Source organism: Ailuropoda melanoleuca, chromosome 4, assembly GCF_002007445.2.
Source record: "Ailuropoda melanoleuca isolate Jingjing chromosome 4, ASM200744v2, whole genome shotgun sequence".
Taxonomy (NCBI): Eukaryota; Metazoa; Chordata; class Mammalia; order Carnivora; family Ursidae; genus Ailuropoda; species Ailuropoda melanoleuca.
Window position 1 is genome coordinate 29359398 of NC_048221.1, and position 18456 is coordinate 29377853.

Genomic DNA, 18456 nt, shown 5'->3' on the forward strand with positions numbered 1-18456 from the left:
TTTTTTTCCACTGCATGTGATAATGTCATCATTTATTTTTAAACGGTTCTAAGTTGCAGATTTAAATTTACTTCAAATCAAGCCCTATTTTAAAATTACTTTTAATAGGAAGAAATGAGTCAAGGACATACATAACCTACTATATTTGAAGGACTCAAACAAATGCAAGTTTGGCTGTGAATTCCAAACTCTCAACAAAACAGAGATAAAAATCCGCCTAAAATATATTTTCCTCTGTTTAGTCCTTGGGGGGGAAATGTCAAGTATTGCACTTTAAAATTACTTTCATCTAACATTTTGGTCCCAACAACCCCCCAACTCGAATTCATCTTTTTTTTCCCCGCAAACATGTTTTATGAATCCTTAACACAAAAGCAACTACATTTTCTAATTCAACTTTGGAAAATTTACTTTCCTCTACAGAGCTATTTTTAACAAATGGCATATTTACTTACAAAATTGGGAGATGGGGGCGTCCAGCTGAGGCACGTTCCCTCCCTTAGCGTTGAGCTTCTGGACTTGGGTTGGGGGCACAGGCTTGTGTGACTGCCCAGTAGCCCGATACATGGCTTGGACCCACAAGATGCGATCTTGCTCGTCATCACTTGCAAATATCACGGTGTCTCCTTCTTTGACTGCATTGAAGAAGGCTCGGCCACCCTCTAAACCTGGAATACAAGGAAATAAACACTCCTAAGCTGAGCTGCCGTGTTCTCGGTGGAGCCAAGGCCTGAGAAAGGCCATTTCTGCTGTTTTTCTTGGGCCAGAGAAGGGAGGAGCAATTTATCTGACTCTAGGATGGGAAGTCTGATACCCACTTGGCCNGCCAAGGCCTGAGAAAGGCCATTTCTGCTGCTTTTTCTTGGGCCAGAGAAGGGAGGAGCAATTTATCTGACTCTAGGATGGGAAGTCTGATACCCACTTGGCCACAGAGTGAAGCCATAATGTTAAACAGATATTCTGAGACTGGCTCTTGTCTTTTTCTTTGTCTGGCTGGTGACAGGAGTGTCAAGCAAGCTGCTACTGGTTGGGTAGATATCCGCCTATAAGTACACTACTATTTTTCTCATCTTTAAAAACAAACCAACCACTACCACCAACAACAAAAACATCTTTTGACCCCACGTGTCCCTTTAGCTATGGTTCTATTGTTGGTCTCTTTACAATATAAGGGGAATCTCTACCAGGGCTTCTTAAATTTTAGTGCCCCTATGAATCCCAGGGGCATCTTGTTGGAATGCAGCTTCCGACTTGGTAGGTCTGGGGAGAAGCCTGAGAACCTACATTTCTAACAAGCCCACAGAGGATGCAGATGGTGCTGGTCTAAGGACCACACTTATAGTAACAAGAGTCTCTCTCCTCCTACTATGCCCTAAAGCTTCTCCAATCATGCTGCTGCCCCACTGAAACTTGTCAAGGCCTTCAGTGACTTCCACACTGCTGAATCCAAAGGTCAGTTCAGAGTCTACATTGTATTCCATCTATGGACCTTATCAGCAGCATTTTCCAGTTGATTCTCTTTGAAACACTCTCTTCACTTGGTTCCAGGTCACCCAATTTCCTCCTCCCTCCCTGGCAGCTGCTTGTCGGTCTTGTTTGCTGGCTTCTCTTCCTCTTCCTGACTGTTAAATGTTGTAGCATCCTGGTGTGTCCTTGGACCTCTTCTCCTCTTCCCCAGTGAGGCCATCCAGTCTTAAACATCATGAATCTGCTTATAGTCCCTACATTTCTATCTCCACCCTGGACCTCTCCTGTGAACTGCAGACCTGAACATCTAATGGTTTTCTTGACTCCTTCACATGGATATCCGATAGACACTCCAAGCTCATCATATCTAACACTGAACTCCTGGTCTTTCTCCCAAACTCCTCTCCACCTCAGTAAAGCTGAGCTCATCCCTCTAGCTGCTCAAGCCCTCAACCTTGGGGTCCTTTTGGACTCCTCACTTTCTCTCACTACCCACTTCCAGTGGAATTCTGATGGCTATACCTTCAGAACATTTTACCGGAATTTGATCCCTTCTTCTATTCCCAGTGTTTCCTGAATCTAGTCATGCTCAGCTCTCACCTAGACTATTTTAATGGTCTCCTATCTTATCTGCCCTGCCTCATCCTCACTCTCTATAGGCGATTCTTTTTTTTTTTTTAAAGATTTTATTTATTCGACAGAGATAGAGACAGCCAGCTAGAGAGGGAACACAAGCAGNTGATTCTTTTTTTTTTTTTTAAAGATTTTATTTATTCGACAGAGATAGAGACAGCCAGGGAGAGAGGGAACACAAGCAGGGGGAGTGGGAGAGGAAGCAGGCTCATAGCGGAAGAGCCTGATGTGGGGCTCGATCCCATAACTCCGGGATCACGCCCTGAGCTGAAGGCAGATGCTTAACCGCTGTGCCACACAGGCACCCCTATAGGTGATTCTTAATGGTAGCCATAGTAATCAGTTTAGCAAGAGTCAAGTCATGCCACTCCTCTGCACAAAACCTGCCAGTCACTCCTTATTTCACTTAGAGGAAAAGTCTAGGTTCTGACAAGGTCTGCAAGGCCCCTTGGATTGACCCACCACTACTTCTATCCTTGTCTCCTCCTACTCCCTCCTTAGTGAATAAACGCACATACTTCCTGGTAGCCAGACTAATCTCTTGCTGTTCCTCGAACACCCCAGGTACATCCTTGAGACTTTTGCTCTTGTTGTTTCCTGTGTCTAGAAAATGCTTCCTCCAGCTATCTGCAATATTTGCATCATTACCTCCTTCATATCTTTGCTCAAACATCACAATCTTGTTGAGTCCCTCCCTGACCTTACTCCTCAGTCACCATCCCTCTTATCTCATTTATCACCTTCTAACAAGCTAAATAATTTACTTAACTTCGTAAGGACAGGGAGTTTTTGTCTGTTTTGTTCACTGCTGTATCCCTAGTACCTAGAATAGCGTATGGCATATAGTAGATGTTTAGCAAATACCTGTTGAATGAATGAATGCTCTCAGACCTGCCTATTTCCACAGGCCGCTCTTGAAGTTAAAATTTAGAGAGAGGTAGGTGAAGGCCTATTTGGGCTCAGGACAAAGCGACATTGTGTCTGTCAACATTTTCCAAAAGATTGTATTTTAGGGTCATTGGGTATTCTCTGGCTGGAAATAAAGCTTCCTGTCTTCATCAGGTTCCTCATCATCCATCCAGTTATCAGTTTAATACTGAGAGGAGAATGAGCAGAGTGAATAGCACCCCAAATTTCCATCAAGGCCCTGTCACTAGCTGGCTTGACACTTGGCATCAGAAAAGATTTCTGGTGACACTAAGACTTCTCCATGGTGCCGGTGATGTTAATTGAGGTGTTTATTCCATAGAATGGGCGTGTGTCGGGAATTCTGTACTTAGGGTTGCCAGGGACTCTAGAACAATCAACAGCTATTTCTTCACGTGGAGAGTTTAGTGCTATAGCATTTTTAATGAAAGCTTTTTGGTAGTTAGGATTATGCGAGAGTATTTTGCTTAATTCTTTATGGAGGGTTTTTAAACGTGTGGTTTGGATGGGATGATATGATACACAGTTAGCAAGCAGGGAAAACCTGATGAGATGCATAAGAAGAAGGCAAAGCTGGAAGGGAAATGACGAAGAGCTTTGAGGGATGGTTTAAGCCCTGAAAAGTGAACAGGAAGGAGCTGAAAGGAAGAGTGAGTCAACAGACCTTCTGCAGCCCAGCCTCATGGTAACTTTTGGGATAAGCCACTTTGATATTGTTGTTGAATGCCAGGCTCACCATCACTGGAGGCGACTAGCCCCTGCCCCACTCCCCACCCTCCAGGGCCCGCAGCTGGGGGTGCGGATGCTGTGTTCCTCGAGCTACTGGCAGGGTTGCTTTGGAGAGTGGAGAGGTCGAGGTAGAAAGATACTGAGCAGTTTTCAGATTTTTATTTGATCCTCCCAATGGTGCTATGAAGTCAGTACTATTATCCCCACATTATAAATGAGGAAACAATCACAGAGAAGGCTGTGACTAGAAGGGGATGAACACAAAGCAAGGTTGTAAGCAACGGAGCTGGGCTTCTAACCCCACTGTCTGGCTCCAGAGCTAGACCCCTCGTGCTGTTCAGCCGCAAAGCGAAAGAGCAGGGCCTGGCACACAGAGAAAGCGCTCTGAGAATTACTTGTTAATAACAGAATGAAGCCTGATTGTGGCATGAGTAGGGCACAAGGAGAAATATCTCAAGTGGCAGAAGCCGGGGCAATGACAGCCATGGAGAGCAACAGAGCTTTTTCAGACAGCATGGGAGACCAAGGGCACCCCGGTGAAAGCAAGGAGGGAGCAGAGCACTGCAGCTGAAAGAAAACCAAGGGAGGAGAAAGCAAAGTGAACATCGACACATGCTCCGAGGCAGGAGAGGTTTCAACAGGGCAGCGATTCCTGGGGACTGGATTTGTAGACCGTGATGGGTGACAGGACGTGGGCTCCTCATGGGGGACGTGGAGCGCAGCCCCACAGGTACCGACCTGTCAGGCACAAGAAGACACATCTGCGAAAGGACAGAGGCAGACCAGGCGGGGAGTGGTGGCTGGCTCCCTGTGGGGCTGAAGGGGGGACTGCTGTTCCAGCAACCTGCCGGATGGACACAGTCTATTTATGATGGGAATGCTAAGGCTTAATGTAGTTGTTTAAACTGTGCCGTTGGATTATTCTGAATATCTTGTTATTTAGACTGAATGACTTAATCTAATAGGACTTGAGAGATTACTGTCCACTCTCCCAACCACACCCAGGGAAACTGAAAGTGAAGCATTTTCATTTTTAGCTTAAAATGAGTAGCCTGGATATAAAATTCACATACAATTATTTACCGATTGCCCAAATATTTCAAAGATTCTAAACAGGTAGGGTTGATTTGGCTCACAGGCTTGTGTCTGGGTGCCCATTTCGATCCAGGCTGCTACAGAGGCAAGAACACGCACGCTTGCAAGGCTACCTACCCCATCAACAATTTCCACCTGTTGGTTCCACTGACCTCCTGCAGAAAGCCAAGAGTGCGAGAGACAGGAGGGACTGAGAAGTACTTCCTGTGTGCACACTCACCCGTCGGGAGAGTTGAGGAGATTTTCGAATCTCTGAGGACCGTGGCTAAGGTGTGCCTCGCTGCCGTCTCCAGCTGGCAAACGTGACTGTGCGCAGGGATCCTCGACGGTGCTTATTTAAATACGAGCATCCTGCCCTCCTCCCTTCTGGTTCATGGGTTAGGCATGGGGCTCAGGAGTTAAAGCACTCTTTAAGAAATTCTAAGTTGGACTTCTTATGACAATTGGGAGTATTTAAAACTCCATTTTCAAGCAAACGTTTGGAAATAAATAGGACTTGGCGCATGGAAGATCAGAAAATAAGTTGCTTATTATTCTTGAGAACATAATCGATTTACTTTCCATTTACATCTTTGGTAAAGGAATTTAAAAATTATATCCCATGAGATTGATGTGTAAAAAAGAAGAGAGGCTTTTATAATGTATGTGAACAGTTAACTTTTGCGTGTATGTAGAACAGCTTTCTCTCCGCTCCTGCGCTCCCCATTGTGGGAAGAGAATTCTGCTTTCCCATGACAAAATAACAATTCTACTTTGCTCTAGCGGTACACGTAGCTATGCTTTACAGCAAGTGCCAAAGAACGACGTGGGCGAGACCCTGAGTTCCAGCTCTTTTTCTCTTTCTTTACAAAATGGGAAGGTAATCCTGGTCCTGTCTCCTTGGTGGAGTTGTGGTCAGGTCCAAATGCAATCGTGTAGGGGAAAGGAGCTGGGAAATGGCTTACAAGGAATTACTGTCTGAAGGTGCTATGGCATTTCCTTCTCATATGGGCCCTTTTGCCTCCCACTTTAAAATGCAGGTCTTTGGAAAGTTGGAATCTATTTTTCTGAACGGAACCCAATGGTTTGAGAAGAACGCAGACTATTGCAGAAACCCGTGAAGGCTGGTTTCTTAATGCAGGAGTCACATGCTTTCAGTGAGATGTTGCATGAAATTGTTTCGAACTCATAGGCTCTATTCAGTATGATGAGTTCCAGGCAGAGCCTTTAATGCTCGCCTTACGTGGTCAGCTCTGTATCATGCTCTGGCTGGAAACAAACCACCGTGGAGAGATGGGGGCTGGCCCAAATCACTAAGGGTTGGGGCTCTGAAGGTGCTAATTTTCCTAAGCAGACTGGGCCCAGGGCCTTCCGTGCCACACCTTTTCAGGTTAACATTCCATCTTTTCTCAAACTCTGTTTTTCTTTTATGTGTATTTTGTTGCATGTGGAAGAGCAATATGGGAGTAGAAAAAAAGGTTTTGGGCCAAATAATGCAGTATGGTTGGAAATGCTTCCCTTGTACAGATTTGGCATAAAAATAAACTTCTCTGGGAGAGGGCTGTTGATGCTTGTTGTTCATTAATATGCTGAAATGATTTCACACCCCCCCCCCATTTTGAAGGTTCTTTGAGGCTGATTTTTATTCATTTTTTTTCCCGGGAAAAAGATAAAATGGGTGGGGGGAAGAGGTGTGAGGGGGCAGGATGTAGAACTTACAAGAAATACTACCATTTGTGCGGTTCTTTCAGTTAATAAGGCTTAGGAGCTTGGATGCCTATGCTTGTGGATTGTGTCTTCTTAGGAAAGAAGACATTTAGGGAGAGCGTTCCTTTCAAGTGCCATCAGCTAACCTTGACTTGTAGTTAGCAGATACAGATGTACAGGACAGGCTCACTTAGACTCGGAGACACAACACCTGCCAAGCCCACACATCCCTGGCGAAAAACCACACGCACTAACCTACACACGTGCACACGGTCCATAGTGTACACAGAAGACTCCTCTTTCGGTAATTTTTTTTTTTTTTAGCATTCTAGGTGGAGCACATATTTGATGTGGGCACAGCTAGGTAAAAGAAAAAGGTATTACGTGTTCTTTTTGGTTTTATGAGGATCCCTTGAGTCAAACCAAAGCCCTTGACTGGGATGGCATTCGTTGGACCAGATGGAAACTCTGTAAGTCCAGGGACTGTGGCTGTCCCAATCACCTGTGACTTAGTCACTCAGCTTAGTGCCCAGCATGGGGGAAGGGCCCAGGAAATATTAGTTGAGCCAGGACTTGTGCCAGGGGAAGTTCCAGGGGTTCGGAGCCTAGAGGGTAGGTGGGTACCTGGCTGGGGGTCGGTGTAGTCCACAGTGTAGCCATCCAGCTGTAGAAGTTCCTGAGGCTCCGCTTTTTTCTCCCGATAACTGCACATGGCAAATGTGTACTGGCTGACCTGGGAAGGAAAAGCACAGACGGTGAGGTTGCTACCCTAGGGCCCATCCTCCCTGAAGAAATCCTCTCCGGTCAACCATGTCCTTATCCCTGAGGCCCTGCACTTAGGAGCTGCGTTCCAGTTGAGTTTTGCTACCTCCTTGCTGTGTGACTTAGCGCAAGTTACTTAGCCTCTCTGGTCCTTTGGCCTCTCGTGTCTGAGAATGGACCTCCTCACTGGCTTATTGTGAGAACTGAATGAGTTCACATGTGGCATGCACTTGGGATTTGTTCTTGGCACTAAGTAAGTGCTTGGTAAAAGCTAGTAGCAATTATTATTGCTGTTCTTTTAATTGGCTAAGTCATTCTTTGTAGGTCAAAACTGGTTAAATAGTGGCAATTTGGTAGGTTTTACCTAATATAACCATGGCCCTGGCCAAGACGGCCATGTTCCCGCAGGCCTTTTGGCTTGCAATTAGGGACCAGACACCCGTTTATAAATGCCCAGCGATTTTTAGTTACCATTTTATTTTCTGCAAGCCAAGTCTCAGTATCAAGCCACACATTCTGTTTCCCCTCTCCCCTTCTCCTATGGAAGGAGTGCTTTCGGTTGCTTTGAGAAGTCTTCCTTGACTCTCAGACAAGTGCAGGAGTGACACGCTGTCACAAGCAATGAGCGCTCGATCGCTGGGTGCCAGTCACAGTCGAGCCATCCTCAGCCCCCGATGGCATGGCCACTGTCCCTGTGCAGCCCTCACTGCCAACACAGGCATCCCTGCGGGCGCTCCACAGCTGCAGGTCGGCCTTCGGGACCCTGTCGCCACAGTGTATGCACACCCAGCCTGGATCCTTCGCATTCCTACATCTGGTTCATCTGCAAGGAGCCCCTGGGAGAGTGAGCATCCTTCGGGGTTTAGGCTAAAAGCTCGTGGGCATGTTTACCATCCACCATGTCACATGTCTTGGAGAAGGAGTGCCACATCCCTTATCTCTTTAGTTCCCTTTATTAAGGGAGACATTTTCTAAGCGAACTTTGATCCCTACTGGGGACATTTTTAGCCTCCTCCATGGTGAGATGTCTTTTTGGTTTTTTTTTTTTAAATGGCATTAAGAAATTGGTGCTTTCAAACTCTGCACCCATCTCCCGCATCCTCTGAGGCCTGCCATTCCTAATGGCAGATAAAGGGGAATGATTGGTGTATCTACTGCTGCCCTCTGTCGGTTCCTGGTGACAACTTTCTTCGTAACGTGTGGGATCTGCAGAACCGGCTCCTTACAGTGCAAGGCCTGGAGGGACTTCGGGAGAAATAGAAGGCCAGATCGCGAAGAGTATTTTCATAAGTGGACATGTATTGTTTTTTGTAATAAGCAGAATAACCAATAGCATTCTCTTCTCCTAAAAAGTAGAGTTAGGAGTGCACATTGGCCAGGGGTCCCGTCCCAGCTCTGATAAGCTCCCACCTAAGTCTCAGAGTCCTGGTCTGTATTTTACGTGCATCTTACTGTTGCTGGGGGATTAACTGAGCAACGAAGGGCTTCACATCCCACATACGGCAATCACAGAGCACAGGCTCAACATGTGCATTTAAATAAGCAGCTTCCTTGCCATAAGCGCCAGCATTCTACTACAGAGTAGCTGAGTAGGTATATTTCCCTACTAGATTATAAATCCTTTGAAGGTAAGCCTAGGGAGTCATACATCTTCGTTATATTTCCCTCCTTACAAGCAAAATCTACCATATAAAGGGCATTTACTCTAGTCTGATTGGTTCTAGAAAGTATGTATACTCTAATAAAGAGGGTTTTTCCTTCAAAATTTACATATGTTATTCTAAGCACAGCACCAGGCCTCTCCCACTCATTACTGGTCTGAATAACTAATCTCCCAGGTCCCCAGCGTGGCAGCGGTCACACTTATTGCTGGAATCTTTCTGTGGTGATTTTTACCTGTCTCTGGCAACACGAGAGATGATGTAGTTTCATAATGGGATGATTAGCCAGAGAGTTGCAGACACTAAGTTGAGATCAGAAAAATATCACAACAGAAGGGTGTTATTTCAAGATTCGTGCATTTACTATTGCTACACGCTTTTGGGCTTTTAGATTTTTCTGTTCGAGTTCAGGCGCTTGCTTCCTGGAGTGCTGTACCCTGCTGCCCTCTTCTGGTAATATGGTGGAAGCTGTCCTGACAAACTTTGGGCTCACATAAACTAACTGGTTTATCAGAAGCATTTTCATTGGGGATTTGGTGACTTTCTTTAGGAAATAAAGGGAGGGAGAAGAAATTCTAATTATTGCAAATTTCAGGGGGGAATCTCAGTTTTTCTGGAGTGCTTGAAGGATGGAGGGATAGTAAAAGGGTTGGGAACTTTTTTATTTTTTTTAAAGCTTCTACAAGACATCACTAAGTGAATGAAATGAATGTTTCTCTGCCACAGTAAAATTCTCTTTAAACTGCGTTTTGATAAGAAGTTGATGAGATGGTGAGCGCTACTGTAATGACGGCATAGAAGAAACTAGAATACATGTCAGAAGTCAGAGAGTTGGCCACCGCTGCCAGAGAGGCTGGCCTAGAACAACAGAAAACGGAGATCTCATGATCTCATATGACCAGCAGACGTCTGAAAGTGCCCTTTGGAGAGAAGGGTGAAAGAACTGCAGTGTTTACATCTTTGGGATTTTCGGCCGGTGGTACCTTCATATGGAATCATGGGATCAGATGGGCTGCTGGGACTTCTGAGGATACAGGCTTCAAGGTTTGTGTAAAAAAGATTGGACCTCCCACACACTTTCAGCTTGTTTTCAGGCACTATTTGAACTACTTATTTTCAGACACTATTATTAATAGTGTTTCTTAAAGAATGGACTGAGGCCATTTTCATTAGCGTGTATGTATGGGAGGGTGGGGGAAAGGATATAAAGATGCAGATTCTATAAGCTGGAACAATAGAATCTCAGGTCAAGGTGAGTCTCAGGGACTGTTTTTTTTTTTTTCATTATTGCTCTAGATATTACTTAAAGCACACTAAAGCTTGAGAACCATTGCTTTAACATATAGGAACCGTCCAGAAACTTTCAGGTTGTCCCTGAGTTTCAATTAGATTTAACAACTAGAGCCCAGATAGGAGATGAAAGGGTCAGTGCTTTCTGGTCCCCTGACTCTCCCTTCTTCCTCCCAACACCCCCGGGAAGACTGAAGTACTTGCACATACAATGAATGATATAATGTATTTGTCTAAACCTCCTCTCTTTGCCTTTACCATCACTCCTTATAAATGCTTCAGCTGTCATTTTTTCTGAACCCTGGTCACTAGCCCTTGCCCAAAGTTCACATACATCCATTTTAGAAGAGTTCTTTCTTTATGGTACATTCATTCATTTAACACATACTTAGATATTGTGTTTGGTGCTGGAATATAAAGATGTACAAAATCAGATATAATTTCTGCTCTCCTTTCTACTGTGAAGGCAGACATTAATCACATTACCTCAGAAATGAGTAACTTTAATGGGGACAGGTATAAAAGGAGATATATGATACTGTAAGAGCTTGGGGATTTGGTCTACTTGGGTGGCCAGGGAAAGTTTGCATGAGGAAGCATTGACTGATTGAGCCAAGATCTGAAGATGGAGAAATTTGATGATGTGAAGAATAGAATTCCAGGGACCAAGGACCATTTTTCAAAATTAAATTAAATTTTATTTTATTTTATGATGCTTAACTTCTTTTTTAAAACACATTTTATAAGTAATCTCTACGCCCAGCATAGGGCTCAAATTCACAACCCTAGATCAAGAATGGCAGGCTCTATGGAATGAGTCAGCCAGGAGCCCAAGACCATCTTTAATGTGACTTGGTTGTAAATGAAGGGTCGCAGAGTTTAAAATCCTAGACTCCTGATTGACATTAACACGAAGGCCACTTGGTGGAGTAGAGGGAGAATAGGTTTTGGAGTTATACAGACCTGTATTTGATTCTCAGATCCCTTATTTTCTAGGTGTGTGGCCTGGCCCAATTCAGTTAACTGCTGGGACTCAGTTCCATTATCTTTAAATCAAGATGTTGGTAATAATTGTGGAAGACTTCTTTGATTTGAATACAGAGCATTCATTTCCCTGGTAGCTGAATCTTAATTTTACTTGGGCAATCACCACCTTCCCCACTTTCAGCCCATTATATAGTATAGTGCTAATTGAGCCTTGCGGGGAGGTAGGGAGGGTGAGACACATGGCCCAGGCCTAGCCAATCAGCATCACATCTCCTTGGCTTCAGTGATTGGAGCAGGGATGGGCACATGACCACACTGGGCCAATGAAAGATCAATTAGGAGATGTGCTCAAACCACAGAGAAAGAAAAGCTTTCTTTCCTCTGGGGCTGCTAAACTGTTGTAAATCTTGACCCTCCCTATTCGGCTGCATGGAGAGATGTTGCTTTAGGGTGGTGCCAGCTCATCAGGGAGCACAGTCAAGAGATGGTGTTGACAGAGTCAAAGTCTTGACGGCTGTGTTTGAGACCTGGGCTATCCATGCCTGAAGACTTTATTCAACTGCTAATTTAATTAACTAACCAATACAGTTCTTCCCCTTTTATAACCTGAGTTAGTTGCGGTTGATTGTTGTCATTTGCAACCAGAATAAAAACAGAAATGCCCTTTGAGGCAATGTAAGTTTGGGTGGAAAAAATAGACATTCATTCAGAGAGTTATAAATCACTCAACTACTAATATGTTTTACAATTCATTGGGGGGGAGGTTAAGTTATTTTAATATGGTTTCCTGGGTGACAACTGCTATATTCCAAGGCATTTTACATTATCTGACAATATTTTATTCAGATTTAGTGATTTTTCTGAAAGCTGGAGCAGTCAGAGTTTTTAGTCTTTACATTATCTCTAGAGAATCAGCAATAGGATATGGATTTAGGATATTGGTTCTATCTGATGCAAGGTAATCGAGTTCTAGAACATTGTATATGCATAAATCTCTTTGGGGACCAGTTCCACCTGAGTGCTTGGAATCATGGAAAGCCTTTGGAGTCAGAAGACCTACGTTAGGTTTCACTTTGGCTGCCTATTAGCTGTTGACCATGGGCAAGTCACTTAGCCACTCTGAGCCTCACTTTCCTCAAATATGAAATGGGATAAGACTTGTCCTCACTGTAGTGCAGAAAGGTTGTAAAGACCAATCTGACGAACACTTTATAAAGTCTAAGAGACCATATAAATATAACCAATTGTCATCAGAAGAGACACAGAATATTATGGTTTGTATGGTTCTAAAAGAGGGAAAAAAGGCTCAGAAATACTTTGGATGAAGACCAATCAAAAACTGATTTTAACCAGAAGTCTTTCGGGCATAGAGTAAAAATATTTTATTTTATTTTTTAATTTATTTTACCGAGTACAAATATTTTTAAAATAAAAAGATCATAGCAAGGAGACCTTCTAGCCTGGACTGGATGATGAGTTGGCTGCTTTCATTCCTCCCTTATACACCCAAAGTGGGGAGCTCTAGGTAGAGCGGTATGGAATTGGCACCCTCATTATTAGCATTGGTTTGGTCAGAGTTCCTAACAATGGTAATTGGTGTTTACCAAGGCATCTAGGGTTTAGAATGAATTTACCAGCAATTTCTTGATTTGGGGTGCTGAGGACCCATTTCCCCTTAATCCCTGAGTTAGAGTTTACAGCCATGTTTTGGGGGCATTTACTGGAATGTAAAGGAACATGGCTGAAGAAGCTTTGTTATGTCATTTGCATATAATCATGTGTGTAGCTAGTCTGGTGCTCAGCTCCATGGGAGGCATAAATTCTGAAAGTGTGTGGTCTAAAGGGAATGGAGCCTTCACTTTAAAAAGGACAATGACCACGGAGCCAATATTTCTCTAAAGATAACTTTGGACAACGTGCATCAGTATCTCCTGGTGTACTTGTGAAACATACAGATTCCGCGGCCTCATGCCAGACCTCCTGCATCAGAATCTTCTGGATGGTGCGCTGGGATGTGGATTTTAAATAGTACCCAGTAAGGTGGTCCAGGCCCATACTTGGAGAACACCATCTCATTGCATAGGAACACTTAAGTCTCCGGCACAGAAATATCCCTCAACTGCATCATTTCTTCCACACCTGGGTGGGGGGCAGCCTCCAGCCACATCCATAATGATGTTAGCCCCAATCTTTAAAAATAGGAATGGCTGTTTCGGTTCAAAACCCCTCAGAAGATCTCCTCTGTCCCTGGCTAGTAGGAAGTCCATTTACAACCTATCTTTTGGTTCCCCCAAGGTAGTAGCACTAAGAGGAATTCTCACGTAGGGAGAATTTTAATAGCTCCACATGACAGCCAAAATGTAGACTCTGTGTGCTTGTCTGTGTGTGGTGGAGGGCGAGAGCCGGGGGTGGGATGGGAGATGATCTTGAGGAGACTAGTGTTGGATGTGTTCTCTTCCTCTTAGGTTCTTCAAACTATTTTCCTTGTATTAAATTTAATGAAATTCATAACTGTGTTGGAAATTATGTCTTGCAAACTCTCTATAATATAAACACTTCCCAAGACCTAATGTCTGAGTAGAGAGAAATAAACATTCAGTAAGTCACTTGGGTAGATATGCTGCTTCTGTGTGGCTTGTGCACTGGGCTCTGCAGAGCTTGCTCCGACGCTACCTGGGGACTTGGGGGGCAGGCTGAGGGGAGGCTGCTTCCCTGCCCAGCTCCTTCACCCTTCCCCACATTTGGCCTGAGTGGTGCTCCTGGTTTCACTTTGCATTTTGAGTTTCAGTGGAAGGGTCTCGTGGCTAAAAAGGAACTGGTCCTCATTTGCCCATATGACTGGTATCAACACTGCATGCGGCTCTTGGTTGCTAATTGTCATCGCTCGTCCTGTCATCCTTCTCTTCAAGCAACCTGAGAGGTTTTGCTTCCCCTGAACTGGGCCAGAATCCTTGAACTTCTCCCTTGCAACTACGGTGGCACTGGGGTTGTTTCAAAGGGGGTGAGTTTTTTGGTTATCATTGTGATAAAGAACTTGTAAATGTGATCACTTAAACCATGGAAAAGACAAATTGGGAAGAATCCAAAAACAATGAAGTATTTTCTACAGAGGACCAAACTGCTTTAGACATTGTTGTGGTGAGCAAGGCCTTGTGACGGTGGGCCGTCCTGTCCCCTCTGAAGACCACAGAGGTTGTTAAGGGAGGAATCTAAGTTGAAACAGAAGGTTAAATTTGGAAGATCAATGTCCCCAGCACACCTTGTGGCTACTGAAAGTTGAGAATCTCATGTAAACGACACATACTAAAATCCTGAAATTGTTCCCTCCTGCTCTCTGGGACCGATGCTGAGCTTCAGAGGGGCTATGCCTGGCCTTTGCGGATTTTCACAAGGGAGCACAGAACCTGCTTTTTAGCAACTGTACAACTCACATCTTCCTGTGGTAGAAGGCTTGGTGAGAAGGCCCTGAAATGCCGGTGTTCCAGCCATGCTGCCTAAAACAACCATTCTCTCCTTCAGTTCAGGACAGATTGTACAGACATGGCTCCACTGATATTTTTGGCACATTTCCTCCTGTTTTTTTCCTGAAGAGTTTTTTTTTCCCCCTGAAATCTCTTGCGAAGTAAAAGATCATCTATTTCTCTTAGGTACTTCGTCACTTCAGAGACTTTCAGAACAAAGTCGTGTGTCCTGTGGAACAGCGACTGGCTACCTCAGAGTGGCAGGGGAGACTCCATGTCAAGGTGAGAGGGCCCCTTGTCCCGATTCCTCTGGGAAGCTGTCACCAGCCACTCTCCAGGCAATACAATCTTTCCTTTCTCAGAACCACCTGAAGTCCAACCTGGGTCCTTCTTCTCTCTCTTCTTTTTCCTTCTTTCTTCCACCAAACATTTCCTGGGCCAGGTACGGAGCTTGAGATGTGTACATGTGTGGTGGGCGAAAGAGGAAGGGACATAAAGACGAATTGGAAACCGAACTGGCTCTGCAACAGCACACAGTCTACTGGAAGAGGCCAGGCGACTCCCAGGTGATGCCAAGACAGGCTGCTGTGCCCAGTGAGAATCTTGCATAATCCTGCACTGCCTCTTTTAATGCATTTTTGTCTTTCTGGTTATAATGCACTCTCTTTAGAGGGGACACCAGCTGTTTTTGCCCGCCCAGCAGCCATTTTTCTTTTTTGGTAATGGCATCCTGATTTTGTACTGGAGACATCCCAGTGGGACTGAATCAAAGTGCCATGGCCTGCCCCTGCTAAAAGTTGCATGTGTGACCCAAGCTGAACCAATCTCTCCCTCATATTTGGCCCTCCAGTGGAGATGTAAGGATAGACAATGGTCAGAGCCAATTCTGTCTTCTGATCACATCGATGACATTGGCCATGATTCCCTCCACCTGGATTTCTGGAACCTACTCTGAGTCCTGTAATAAGGACGGGCCATTCACTTCTTCAACAATCCTATAAACTACCTCGAGAATTTTGTAATACATTATTATTAATACCTTTATTAGGTTAGGTCTGTTTCTGCTGTTTGCGTATATAAAGCACTCTAACAGATACCCTGGAAGTGAGAGATCAGGCCCCATAGTTCTTCTCTATGACCTACCAATGTGCCCTACACAGAGTAGCTGCTCAGTATATACTGGTCAGGTGATAGTTTGAGGAAATGTATCTCAGGATGAAATGTCCTCTACTGCCTGCCCATGGATTATTTGGGGCGTTGGGCACAATTCCCTAGTTTCCCTTGGGCTCATTTATTCTCAGGTTTTGTTGTACCCCATAGCAATCATGAAAGCAAAGATGACCTTTTGCTTATAGTCAGAGGGACGCATTTTGCCTTCGCGGCACAGCAGAGACTTGACTAGATCTACAGAGAGTCTAGTCTTAGAAGGTCAGGGTTGGTAGAACTTTCAAGGCCATTAGACCTAAGAGGCAGTTGTTTTATAATGAGGTTTTAGAATTGGAATTGTCCTAAATACTAGTCAATGCTTACAGTTCACAAAGTAACCCGGTGCACAAACCACGCTAAACTACAGGTTGACTCGCTTTGTGGCATCTTCCAGAATACAGCATATATTAATTTTTATATGCTTTGGTGGAACCTGGAAATTGAAAAGGGGCAATGGCAAATTTCCTTGTAAACTGAAAAATCCTTATGCAAGAAGCAAACGAACCAAATTTTAAAAAGGCAGGGGAGATTCTCAAGGACAAGGATCGCTATTTCTGGAAATTTTTTCTTAAATAGACAAGAAAGCAAAGGTACTATTTATATATTACTCATGTATTATTAATACTGGTATCTGCATCTCCAACTGTATCTATATACAGATAGATGTTCCTTGCTGTATGGTTAATAATACTCCCAATTGGGGAAGCCCACAAGTCCTCCAAAAAGAGAAATTCTACAGGTATTCGAGCCAGAGCTATATATACAAACATGGAAAAGTATCTACAGTGATTTATGTTAGAAAAACAAAAACAAAAACAAAAAGTGAGTGGCAGGATAACACAAAGAGCTTAGTTATATAGCACACACACAAAAAAGAGTCTATCTGGAAAGATACATTCCAGACTGTTAAACGTAATTATAGGAGGTCAGTTAAGACTTCTGGAAGCCCCATGCACCAGGGAGAGTGGAGAGCTCCCCCACAGGGAATTCAATATCAAAATACTAAACAGTAAAATAGATGCCAAAAGTCTAAGTAAATTCTGACCTTTCTCATAATGAGTGTCTTAGTACTTTTAGAAACAGCAAATTCTGCTAAAACAGTGTCAGGGTTCCTAGTGCTCCACCCGGGCACGTGCTTGCTTCCTCCCCGGGGTCCTCCATCCCTGGCAGGGTGGCAGTCCACTTCTCCTACTTATCTTATGTGCTCCTGTATTCTTAGACTTTTAAAAGAATGAGCCATTAATTTTTAAAAATTTAAAGTGGAAGGGGGAATGAAACATGAGAGACTATGGACTCTGGGAAACAAACTGGGGGCCTCAGAGGGGAGGGGGGTGGGGCAATGGGATAGACTGGTGATGGGTAGTAAGGAGGGCGCGTATTGCATGGTGCCCTGGGTGTTATACGCAACTAATGGAGCATCGAACTTGACATCGGAAACCGGGGATGTACTGTAAGGTGACTAACATAATATAATAAAAAATCATTAAAAAAAATAAAAATTTAAAGTGTTACAGAAATAGGGAAAAGGAGCACAAGGGAGGGCTGTGGGGACTAGAAATATTCTACGTCTCTCTAAATGTGGTTATGTGCTTATATAACGCGTAAAAATTCAGGGAGCTGAATGCTTAAGCATTGTGTGCTTTAGGTAAGTTCTACCTCAAATAAAAAACATTAATTACTCCTATCAGATCTTTACTACTGATGGCTCTTAAAATGGAGGGAGTTGAAGAGTTACCTGGACCAGTACAAAAAACCTTTTCTTCCATCTCTTCCAGACGTTCTTACCAATGGCCCATAAATACCTAAGGAAAAGGAAAAAGACCAGAGTTGCATTAATGCTTGAGCGACTGCACTGTTTAATTCATCTGACCATAAAGCTTGGTACTCATAAACAAGGAAATGCACACAGCTCAGAAACAGAAAGCAGATTTGGGGGCTGTGCCATTGAGAATAAGGAACAGCAGGCAAGTTTCACTTCCATTTATAGAAGGGATTGTGGCCCCTCATCACACTTGACTTAGATTCCTTGATTGATTCCAGAAAGTACCTTGGAAAATGTTACATTGTGACTTAATTTTTGTATGTGCTAAAAGTCTATTAGGTAGGGAAACTCCTGCCAGGTGCTGCACAAGGGAGGAAAAAGATTGCTAAATCCTACAACTACAGCTCCTTTGCTCTTTCAAGTCTCAGTCAGGAGTTTACCCGCCCCCCCCCAAGACTTTTTTTCTCTGTAATTCTGTCAAATGCAGGCATATTATAGGGAGGAAGTTTCCAGTCAACATAGAAAGTTCTCCCTATACCTCTCCCCCTTTCCCAAATGCTCCTGTTGATGGAAATTAATCTTGATAGAGACAAAAGAAATAAAAAGAGAGTTAAGAACCACAGAGGCACAGGTCCAAGGTATCTGGAGATTTTATGAGCAGTGTTACCACTTCAAGATTCGTGAATTACTCCATTGGCCTTGTGGATTGCTACACGCCCACCGGCACTGATGGAGGAAGTGAGGTTTTCAGGCTCTACTGGACCAAGTGAGGAGAGAGCTGGTCATACTC

The 18456-nt window shown here is 44.0% G+C and overlaps 1 protein-coding gene across 1 annotated transcript in view; it reads right to left on the reverse strand.

Moving 5' to 3' along the window:
- The window catches only part of CADPS (calcium dependent secretion activator), a 499023-nt gene that overhangs the window by 153045 nt on the left and 327522 nt on the right, over positions 1-18456 (reverse strand). The window contains 3 exon segments of the mRNA XM_034658585.1: positions 456-668; positions 7162-7270; positions 17640-17706. Of these exon segments, the coding sequence (XP_034514476.1) occupies positions 456-668; positions 7162-7270; positions 17640-17706 (389 nt within the window).